Consider the following 11,563-nt stretch of genomic DNA (forward strand, 5'->3'; position numbering starts at 1 on the left):
TTATATCTAATATTATACATTTATTTTAGTAAAAATTAATAAATACAAATAAAAATAAGAAAAAAAATAAATTATAACCACCTATGAGCCCAAATTGGCCCCAAATATTTTCATGTTAAAGGTTGATTTGATATGTCAAATCCTTACTCAGTATCCTTTATTATTATGGGTAAACGTAGTAACTCAAATGGACCCGCCACACTGCATGGCTTTGTCGTTTCTCTCCCTCTTATTATGATCTTGGACTTCACATTGATCATTGGATTGAATTCCCATTACCCATAACTTCACACGGATCATTGGATCCACAGTATTTGGATTCCTATTCTCTATTCCCCCACTCACACTGATGCCAAGTGCCTGCAAATTCTGGTCGTGTCTTACAAAATTATTAAACTAATATTGGAAAAGCAGTCACAACAATAATTAATGATATTCATTCATCATAAATATCTTCCTCCTTTCACAACCGGCTATTGCAGGTTCCAAAAATGAGTTGACTCTTGTCAAGTTACTAAAACTTGCAAAGTCTCTCTCTGCCCGTCACCGGCTGTTCCGGTCATTACTCGGTTGTACTTGTTTACCTTCTCCTTTGTTCTTAGCCTTTCTCGCTTTGATTCTCAGCGTGTGTATTCGGTTCTGCTTCGCGTGTTGAAGTTCATCTATTTGGTCCTTGTGAGGTAAACCCCTTTTTATTCTTTTTTTTTTCTTTGTTTAATATCTGTTTGGTAGTTCAGACTTCAGAAAACGAAAAATTAGATGATTTTCCCAACTTTTTTGGGATAATTATGTATTTTTGGACTTGAAAAGGAGATATTTTTGAGTTAGGATATATATGAATTCAGAATTATATGATGTTTATCCTCTTTTGATGTTAATTTCCATACCTAATTTTCATGATGATTACCCTGATATCTGATGTATGAATTTTAAATGGAAAGCTATCTGAAATTGTTTGACTCTGTATTTGTATGAATTATGCTGTGGCTACAAACACTTTACATGTAAAATTGATGTGTGTGGTGGGTAGCTAGGGTGGATATATCATATATCATATATGACCCTTGGAAGGCATGTGGTTCCTGAAAATTTTTCAAATTTCTGGAATCTTACCTCGTAAAATTACTCCAATATAAGATTTTTCAACTATGCTACATGTATACTGAAATTAGTCACTAAAATCAGTCATTAGTATAGAATACATGTTGAAATACAAAATACACATAGAAAATGAGCTAAACTAACACATGTATTTGTATAAAAATATATGGTTGCTGATTTATTTGGGTGGCTAATTTAGGCTTGTTAAAGCTTTTCGAAGAGTTGCATGTACTTTTTAAAAGCACAAGCACCTCATTTTGTGTTTGGTAAATTAAAAAACTCATGTGTTTATAAATTGCAGCTTTTAAAAGTTAGGAGTGGTTTTGAAAACACCTAAGGAGGAACTTTTTGAAGTTGGCTTTTGCTTATGAAAACTAAAAAGTCTAATATAAGTATAACCTCATACATTAATTAATATCCAAATTTAATTCTTACATTAATGTCTATTATAGTATTTTTAAAATTTTAAAAGCTATTTTACCAAACACACTTCTTGTTGCTTGTGCTTATTAAAAGTCATTTTTAATTTAATTTACCAAACATAGATTTTATATCTTTTAAAAGCTATATTTTAAAAGCTAATTTTTATAAGCTACTTTTAAAAAGTAAAAGTTTTACCAAACCAAGTCTTAGTGTACAAATAGTATTTTTAAAGATATTTTTGGTGTAAAATTCTCAAGAATGTAAAGATATTCTTCTAACCATATGTCCACCAGAGGGTATGTGTGGGTTAGAGGGTAAAAGTGAGATGTAAATTTTCATAAATGAGTTTGGCGAGTAAAATTACGAAGCTATATGTGAAAATTTTGTTCCATTTTTATCCCCCAACCAAACACATCTCCTGGATGCATTTACCAAACTTTGTAAGCCATATTGTACCATGGATTCGGCTAATTTTTTCATTGGGTATTTCTTGATTCTGTTTAGTGTTTACTCTTCGACTGTAGACCATCTTAGTACAGGACTTAGAAGATGACGAAGGGCAAGGGGACCGTGAGGATCCCAAAGGAAGTGTTGAAGGCTGTCGATGACCGGTTAGTTCTTGTGGCCATCATGTTTAATGTGGATTGTTGGAGTATTTTGATGTTTCATATAACTTTCTGTATATGTGTATGTGCATTAGGGTGGTGGTCTTTCTGAGGACTTGCTTCTATATTTAAAATCTCCATTAATATCTGATTATGCATAATTCATGGTGGAAACAGCTGTTACAGGAATAGTGTAGTGATGGAACATATATCTCTGTTGTTTATAGAAAGGTAGGAAAGCGAAAAGCCGCTGCCAAGCCTGACAAGAGTAGCGCACGGTCAAAGAAGGCAAAGAAAGATCCCAACAAACCCAAAAGGCCACCAAGTGCTTTCTTTGTGTTCCTGTTTGTATCCAAATCTTTGAGTCTTTGTTACTTCAAGTTGTTGCTCATTAGCTCCTTTAGAGAACCATCTGACTATCTCCTACTTTGTGATAGTGAGGAGTTCAGAAAGACGTTCAAGGCAGAAAATCCTCATGTGAAGGCTGTATCAGCTGTAAGCTACTTGTTAAAATCCATCATTTTGTATGCCGATGTTTCTTTTCTGAATTAGCATCTAAGTTTTTTTGGCATTCTTTTGATTGAAGGTTGGTAAAGCTGGAGGAGAAAAATGGAAGTCCATGAGTCCAGCTGTAAGCGATTCAATCTTTTTCAGTACATAATGGAAAATACTTACTCTTGTTAAATAGTTTACTATTTGCAATGTCTATAGATGCTTTCAGAGATAATTTGAATAGTAATTCTGTGAGTAGTGGTGTATCATCTATAGAAATACGACTTCTATTGAATCCACGGTATCAAGTACCCATATTATTGTAATGACATCATTGTATTGAATATTGGATTTATTTTGTTTAATATTCTAACACTTATGATTGGAATGGAAAAAAGGAAAAAGCTACATATGAAGCCAAGGCTCAAAAAAGGAAGGCTGAATATGAAAAACAAATGAATGCTTATAATAAAAAGCAGGTGAGTATGCTGTTCTTTTTTTACTGTTCTGTGTGCGCTTTTAATGGTCCTATTTTCATGCTTCACTTTCTATAATGTTTCCAGCCAAGTTCAGCAGATGATGGAGATGAGGAATCAGACAAGTCCAAATCTGAAGTGCATGATGACGAGGAAGAAGGCAGTGCAGAGGTAGTGTTATGCCCTTTGTCCTTTTCTTTTAATTTTCATCATGTTAACTGGATTGTATTCTCTGAACCGTTAAGTAGGATTGGGAGCAGGATAATTTTATTAGAAGGGTTTGGAATATAAATAACAATCTCGATAGAGTTGCTTTCACTTCTTTGGCTTATACTGCTAATTCTGAAATGTAAAATGAGAAGGAAAATTCTCGCAAGGGATAAATGACATATGGTCTTGTTTCTTGCCTTTGAAATATGTTGACTCGTTTCCATTAGGGAAAATTATATTAAGGTTCAGTAAAATTTACTACAAATCCCCTCTATTGGTCCACACCTCTCATCTTTTAAGGGAGGTTAGAATTATATTTATAAGGATGTTAATGTCACGTTTTACAAAGGTAACAGGTTAACTTCACCTGAATCTCAAGGAAGGAAGGGAGCAACAATGAATTTCAAAAACCTCAGGAGAAGCTAGTTTAGTTTTCCCTTTCTATTAATAGCCTCTACGTGTCTTTGTTAAACTAACCGTCGGTATATTCTTGATGTATTTCTTGGCATGGATTGTATATCCTTTACTAGATTACAAGCTCCAAAATTTGAAAGGGTTTTGAATCATTTTATTCTCTGTCCAGGAGGACCATCAAGAGGAGGATGACGATGACGATGACGACGAGGAGGAAGAGGAGGATGACGACGACGACGACTGAAATTGGCCTGCAGACTTGAAATGTGATATTTCATTGGTAGGGGAGGCCTATATAATTAATATGTTGACTGTGCATAAGATAGGCTACTTTTGGTTGTTTATGCTGGACCAGCTACTTGAGCATCCCTGTGTTGTTAGTTATTGTGCTTTAGTTCACCTTTGTGCATTGTAGCCTTAACTGTTCTGGACTTAGTAATACGAATGTCTTTTGGATCAGTGCCATTGGCTTAATTGTATGTAGCGAGTTCACCACGAACTTAAGAATAAATTTACCATCTTGTTCTCCCTAGTTGTTTAATGAAGTGCTTGGATTTAAGAAAAGGTCGGAGTAAAATTGGATTATGGTGTTTTGTGTTATAAGTTTTGATTTAAAAGGAGAATGATTGTCTTCCCTTCACTAAATTTTCGAAAATGCAAACTCATCAATACATCCTTAGAATCAGTTTTTCTTTCTCTTTTTAACCAAAATTCTTAGAAAACATGGATTTTGTGGTTATTCATCTTAACTGGGATCCGGATCTTGGATTCTATTTACTAAAATGATCATTTTGTGCTGATAGAATTATATCTTCTATTGCTCATTATTATTACTAGAATGAGACTCGCGCGATGCTCGGATGGTAAATTAACGATAGTATATAATAAATATTAAAAATAGCTATGTTTTGTAGAATTAAATTAAATGTGTAAATTAAAGTTAAATTTAAAAGGTGTTTTGTTTAAAATAATCTTTAGTACAAAAAATTTAGATGTTGGAGTTGTACAAAGTGACATTTTTATTTGGTGGTTTGTAGGGATGGCAACACTATCCGAATCCGCGGGTATCCACCCCACCCCTACCCGTTCGGAGCGGGTTTTTAGCGGGGCGGGTTTTTGGGCGGGACCGGATTTAGGTACTACCCGCCCCGGTATATATATATAATATATAATTTTAATATATAATATGTGTAATATATGTAAAATAATTAGTAAAATGATTGATAATATTGTATCATATTTAAAATTTTATGGGGTCGGGTAGAGCAAAAACCCGCCCTTACCCGCCCCGTTGCCACCCCTAGAGGTTTGATTTTTACATTTGTTTTGGTTGATGGACTTAGTCTTATGTGGCGCTCGTCCTCTTTTTTCTTTATTGGCTATTGTTAGAGTTATTGCTTTCTTCTTTCTATTATAGATTCTTGTGAATGCATGTTTTTTATGAATTGTTGAGTTATATGCACTTTCTATTGTGTTGTTTGTTCCATCTTTGTATGTATGTTCTTCTTTTGAAGTTGTGTCTTGAATTTGTATAGTTTTCTTTCTCTTTAATCTCTTGATGTGCATGTAGTTTTTCAATGACATCTACAATAAAAAAAACAAAAATGTGTAGATTTTTTTTAAATAAGTTATTTTTAATAAGAATAATTGAAATAGTATAAAGTGAAATTACCTGTTAATATTTTTTTTTGACCCATTTTGTCAGACAATGTCTCAAGTGTTGCAAATTCAAAATAGTGTTGGGAAATGTTTAATTTAAAAATACAATTTAAAAATACAATAAATATGTTTGTTTTATACCTTTTCATCTAATATAATCATTTCTAAGTAAAGAAACTCTTCTTCATTTGTGAGTGTTAATGTTTTCTATGGACGGATTATGCGAACTTTGATAAACCAATTGTCTGTTTGTTTGGTGATATTGTCCAAAGAATGATGTTCCATTGAGTAAGTTTGAGATGTTGTGTAGTGCAAAAATAAATTTCTTGTGCTAAATTTGATGTTATTTGAAAAAATAGTGATAAGAGACTTATATAAGTAGTTCAAATAGTATGAAATTTGAATATTTGTAACATAAAATTTATTATGATTAATAGATTATTATGACATTTGTAATATGAATGTTTATTAATTATTGGGGTTATAAATTTATTGCGTTGTTTATAACGGTAAAATATAATAAATATAGAGATATAGATTCTTGTTGATTAGACACTATTAATTTTTAATTATTGTCATTGATTATTTTGCAGCTTAATTTGCATATATTTTTATTATTTGTATATTTTATTTTTTTGTTGATTTGAAAATAATAGTTGATTTGACAAAAATTGAGTGGTTGATTCTAAAGTTTTGCTAAATAAATGATGTTGACATAGTATTAGTAGAAGAAAAAAAATTTCTTAAAAATAATATAGATAAACTTATCTATCTACTTTTATATATTAAAAATAAATAGATAGATAGAAGCACATAAGCTATCAGCAAAACCTAATGTTACGTGATACCCGCAAAGGACGAAACTTTGTTCTCGTTTGAATTTATCATGAAAAAGGAGACGTGCGAGAAAAATAAGACTTCCTTGTCCGAACGTTTAAGTTAATATTTTATGTTACAAGTCAATCTTAAATGCTTTAACTTTACCCAGCAAGTGGCTGATGTTTTTGAAAGCTAGTTGTATTTAAGTAAAATTAAAATAAATCACTGAATAAACTCCCCCAATGCATCACCAATGATTTTGATGTCAGATAAGTTAATCTTTTGAGTTTGTACATTTTATTTTTGGTTAGTTGCGAGGTCATTAACGGCTGAAACTGTTGAGACAAGCCGGTCCCTCAATTCAAGCCTAACGAAAAGTATTCATGTGAATGTATTTGGTTTGCATTTTTATTTTTTATTTTTATTTTTAATATATATTTTTTAAATTTTGTGAAGAAAAAAAGTAAAAACAGAAAGTAAAAACAGAAAATTGAATTTTATTGTTTTTATTATTTTTATTTTTTTCATAAAATTTAAAAAATAAAAGACACTAAAAATAAAAACAGAAAATAAAAACACAAACTAAATGCACCCTAAATATGTAGATATGTTAAGTGTCCATTATGTGCCATTTTGGATTGTTTTCTTGTATTTTCAAACAAAGAAAAAAAATCTTTTTATTTTCATTAGGGATGACTTTGTTTGTCGGTTGTCACGACCTTGGACATATTCAAACATGATCATGTCAGTATTTGAACTCACTCAACTTTTTGAGTTAAGTGGTAAATTTTAAAATGTTATATTTAACCGTGTTTATACAATATTCAAAAATGTTTGCGAATGCTTTAGTTTCAAAATGTTCTAAAACATCCCGGAAGGTCCTAGGAGATCCTTGAAGGTTCTAGAAGATTTTAGAAGGTAATAGAATATTCTAAAAGAGTGTGAGTATGTATATAAGAATATCGAGTAGTTTAGAAGAATCTAGAAGAGTTTAGATAAATATAATAAGTAAGATATTGTAATTAAGATTCTGGACATTCAATCTAAACCATTGATTAGATTTAATTTTAATCGTCCATTTAAAAGATGGATGACTACAAATAGAAATAACGGTTAGAATTTGGATGTGTCAGCCATTTGTAACAAACACTTGTGTTAGTAAAGTGTTATTTTCAATAAAGCTTTCTTTATTTTGTGTTCTTAGTTTCTTTGGTTAAATATTGAGACTTAAGCTGATTTGGTCTTAACTTAAGAGGTTGAGTGAATCCAAGTGCTGACATAATAGCATTGAAATGTGTCCAGCATCGTGACAATTTGGCGTCAGAGTAATGTTTGAGAGGAAGCACAAGTGGTTTGTGGAAATGACTTTTGGTATGACTACGGAGCATGCTAAGACCTAAAAGAAAAAAGATGTTATTCATTCTCAATGGAAAAGTAATGTTGAGTTAAAAAATTGACTAAATTAATTAATGATGACAAATATTATTTTATTTGGTAAATTAACCAATTAGTATTGATTATTTCTGATTAAATGTTGCAGGCCAAAATTTATTGAAGTAGCAGCCCAATTGGATGGAAAATAAAACCAAGGCTGGTGGGCTACAAAACAATAACAGTCCAAAGGAATCAAAGCAATGAAATCAGATGGACCAAAGAAATCAAACGGGCTACATGAATCATAACCAACCCAAGCCCGATTTCATCTCTCAAGCCAATCCCTCCAATTTGCTTCCAGTAAAGCAACGTTCACTTTTCTCTTCGGTCAGAGTTCAGAGAAGTGAGAGAAAGCTTAGTTCCTAAGTCTTTTTATCAAAGAAGAAAAGAAAGAGAAATGTTAAGCAAAATGTTGAGGTCTAATCACCAAAATCAATCCATCTTAGGCTAAGGCAGAGGTCAAAAATAACTTATTTTCTCTTGCATGCATATTGCTTTCTTCTCCTCTACCCCAACTCTCTGCCACTCCAAATCGGGATAAATGAAGAAAGTAATCTCTGTTAAGCCCCGCTGTAAATCTATGGTCAAATTTGTGTCTTAGGGACCAAGTAGTATTTCAGTGGCTCAGATCTGGTTTACCATTGAAAGACTGTTTCTCTTTGCTTCCCTGAGGCTTTCGGTCAAGTAAGAGAAAGTCAGATTCAAACTTCTAATTTGGGGATTAACTGAAAAAAGTGAAATGGTGAGTTGGTGAAGCACACATCTCGAGGGTTGACCTAGGAGAGAGCAACTCAGCAACATGCAAGGAGATACAAAAGAAGATTTTTCATCATTCTAAAGCCAAGGAGAGATAACCAGTATTTTGAGGTGTATGTTCTGAGAAGAGTTCTCTGAAGAAGTTCATCAACTTGGACAGTACTTCCTAGTCAAAGGAGCATTCCGCCAAAATGAGGAACTAAATCAGAGGCAAGCAAATCTGGTTCATCACATAGCAAAGAGGTTGTTGAAGCATTAATCTCCTTCATGTTTTACAGATTGAAATTTTCTTTTCAATGTTTATCTTTCTGTAATTTCTCGAGGTAAAAGGCAGAATGAGAGAGTTCAAGTAAAAACCTAAGAGTGGAAAGAGGCAGAGAGAAATACTTGAGTGAAAAGCCTAGAGTGATTTCAGATTTCATTAGGTTGATTTTGTGTCTTGTATCTTGTACCAGTGAGGTATCCCTTTCTTAGTTGGGTTAGTACTAAGAGTGAAGAGTTAGGTATTAGCATCACCAAGTCAAGTTAGGTTATAACTTGAGTGTGAAAGGATTGAGTCAATCCTGTGGAATTGGTGTATGTAATATACTTTAACTATAGTGAAAATTTCACCATTGTTGTGGTGGAGACTGGATGTAGGTTTTATTGCACAAGACAACTGAACTAGGATACATGATGGTGTCAGCTTCTCTCTTCCCTACTCTGTTCTGTTTTCTGATATTCATGAGACAAAATGAAATTGTCTCATAAATTTTTCGCTGCTGAGTTCAAACAGATTCAGATTGAAAGTTTGTTTTAAAGGGTTAATACATTAGAGTTAAAAGAATGTCATAGATTCAACCCTCTTCTCTAAGCCTTCTACAACCTTCAAGTAAGAATGTGCATTTTTCAATTAAGCCAGGAGGTAAAGACTCTAACTTCTTAGAAGAGAGAGTTTTCTTGTTGAAAAATGTTCTATCAAATATGAATGTCCGCTTCCAAAGGATAGAACATAATAAGAAAACCTTAGACGCTCATGTATTGGGAGAACTAGATACTTTCAAAGAAAGCATGTATCAAATAGAAGAGAATTTTAATAATGTCTTGAACCTATTTGAGGAGACTCAAGTTTGGTTTGAAGAGGCGAAATCTCGACCGACAATTATAAGAGAGACAATCAATCTTAAAAGTATCTAATTTTTCCAACACATGAGCCTCTAAGATCTTCTTATCATGCTCACCGGGGGTAAGGGCTATAGCTTGTTTCCAATATTCAGCGGCTTGATCAAACCAAGCCTCAGCAATTTCGGAATCTCCCTGTCGAATGGCCTGTTCTCCGCTGCTGAGATCAAGTACTAGATTCTTTCTAACTTGCTTGTTGCTTGTATCAATGCAATGTACTCAATACAAAATTCCGCAAAGTTTAAGAGTCTAATGGATCTTTATAGTATAAGATGAAGGTTCTCCACATGTTATTAATTAATATATATTCAATATTAGCTTCGGATTACAAACCGAAGATCAATTAAATTGTGACTCCCATGGAACCCCGCCGTTAACTACTTCAATTTTATAGTAAAATACATGCCCTACCAAGAAAAAGACAAAATTTGTAACTTGCTATCCTCTTGCCTAGCTATCTTTTGGAAGTGAGCATCCTCAGTGGATAAAAACATTCTCCAACCAAAAAAACTCTCTTTTTTGAGAAGTTAGTATTTACCTTTTTGTTCGCTTGAAGCACACACCTTCTTACTTTCCCATTGAGAAGGAATAATATCTCTTTTTCTTTGGGTTTTAACATACTTCATGGTTACACTAGAAGCCATATCCACGAACCACTTGTGCTCCCTCTCAAACTTTACTCTAATGCCAAATTGTCAAGGCCTTCGATACACTTCAACGCTACTATACCGGTATTTGAACTCACTCAACCTCTTGAGTTAAGACCAAGTCAGTCCAACCCGTAATATTTAACAAGATAAGAATATAAGAGAACATGAGAAATAAAACTCTGGTGGAAATAACACTTCGTTACATAAGGTAGCGTTTAGTGGAGAGACAGAGACGGAAAAACTGAGACTGAGAGAGAGATTAAGAGACAGGGATTGAAATAAATCTCAGTATTCTGTTTGGTGCAAAATGGGAGACAGGAATTGAAACAAGAATGAAACTCTAATTTAATTTGCACAAAGGGTAAAATTAGAATTAATTAATTGAAATGAAAGTATTTTAGGTATAAAATGTTATTAAAGTTTCAGTCTCTATCTCTAAAAATTTCAGTCCCCTGTGTCCCTATTTTTTGGAGGTACTGAAATACTGAAATTTTAGTGACAGAGACAGAAATTTTAGTACCAGTCTCTGAACTAATAAACACGATACTGAGTCTCAGTCTCTCAGTCTCTGTCTCAGTACCTCAAAACAAACGCTACCTAAGTGTTTATACAAATAGTTTACACCGTCTACACCAAAATTCTCACTTCTATTTATAATCATCCACCTCCTAAATGGATGATTAGAATTAAATCTAATCAACAGTCTAGATCAAGTGTCTAAAACCTTCATTACAAATATCTTACCTTTTACATTTATCTTAACTTTTCTAGATTCTTATAAATCACTCTGTGTTTTTACATATATCCACGTTTTTTTAGAATGCTCTATGACCTTCTAAAATCTTTTAAGATCTTCTAGGATTTTTAGAAATATTCTAAAACTATGTAGAACATTCTCAAACACTTTAGAATTTGTCTCATTTTTATACAAATACTGCTAAATGTAATATTATAAAATTTAAGACACATTTTTTATATCTTTTGACCATTCTATAATATTTTCACTTGGAATTTGTTTAACATTGTCTTAGGATGTGATTAAGGGAGACAATAGATAGGTAGAGACGGATTTTTACGATTTTGCTTTGTCCTACAAAAACCTGCATAGAACCTATTTTGTTCCTGCCCGCAAGTGGTAAAAATAAAACCTACCATGTCTCTATCTACTCTTATAATTATTAAAATCCAAAAAATAAAATAAAATTTTAAAATTTATATAACCATCATCACATACATAACATAAATTAAAATAAAAATTTAAAAATAATATAATATTATTAATCATTTTACTAATTATTTTACATATATTATATATTAAAATTATATATTATGTATATACCGGGGCGGGTAGTACCTAAACCTG

The 11,563-nt window shown here is 32.4% G+C and overlaps 1 protein-coding gene across 2 annotated transcripts; it reads left to right on the forward strand.

Annotated features, from left to right (window-relative positions):
- LOC107639536 (high mobility group B protein 1) lies at positions 505-4,285 on the forward strand. 2 transcript variants are annotated; one of them, XM_016343068.2, is made up of 8 exons: positions 505-680; positions 2,029-2,135; positions 2,357-2,473; positions 2,567-2,624; positions 2,716-2,760; positions 3,020-3,100; positions 3,185-3,268; positions 3,891-4,285. In XM_016343068.2, the coding sequence occupies exons 2-8, from the start codon at positions 2,074-2,076 to the stop codon at positions 3,963-3,965; spliced, it is 522 nt and encodes a 173-aa protein (XP_016198554.1). In that variant the 5' UTR covers positions 505-680; positions 2,029-2,073; the 3' UTR covers positions 3,966-4,285. The 2 variants fall into 2 exon arrangements, with proteins under 2 accessions (XP_016198554.1, XP_016198553.1); XM_016343067.2 differs by having other exon boundaries at positions 519-680; positions 2,049-2,135.

This window comes from Arachis ipaensis, chromosome B04 (genome assembly GCF_000816755.2).
Source record: "Arachis ipaensis cultivar K30076 chromosome B04, Araip1.1, whole genome shotgun sequence".
NCBI classification, from domain to species: Eukaryota; Viridiplantae; Streptophyta; class Magnoliopsida; order Fabales; family Fabaceae; genus Arachis; species Arachis ipaensis.

Excerpts from the sequence above, each read along its gene's own strand:
- LOC107639536 (XM_016343068.2), top strand. The coding sequence starts at position 2,074 with ATGACGAAGGGCAAGGGGACCGTGAGGATCCCAAAGGAAGTGTTGAAG. Across the intron at positions 2,136-2,356 it reads TTGAAGGCTGTCGATGACCG|AAAGGTAGGAAAGCGAAAAG; the intron begins GTTAGTTCTTGT and ends TGTTGTTTATAG. Across the intron at positions 2,474-2,566 it reads AGTGCTTTCTTTGTGTTCCT|TGAGGAGTTCAGAAAGACGT; the intron begins GTTTGTATCCAA and ends ACTTTGTGATAG.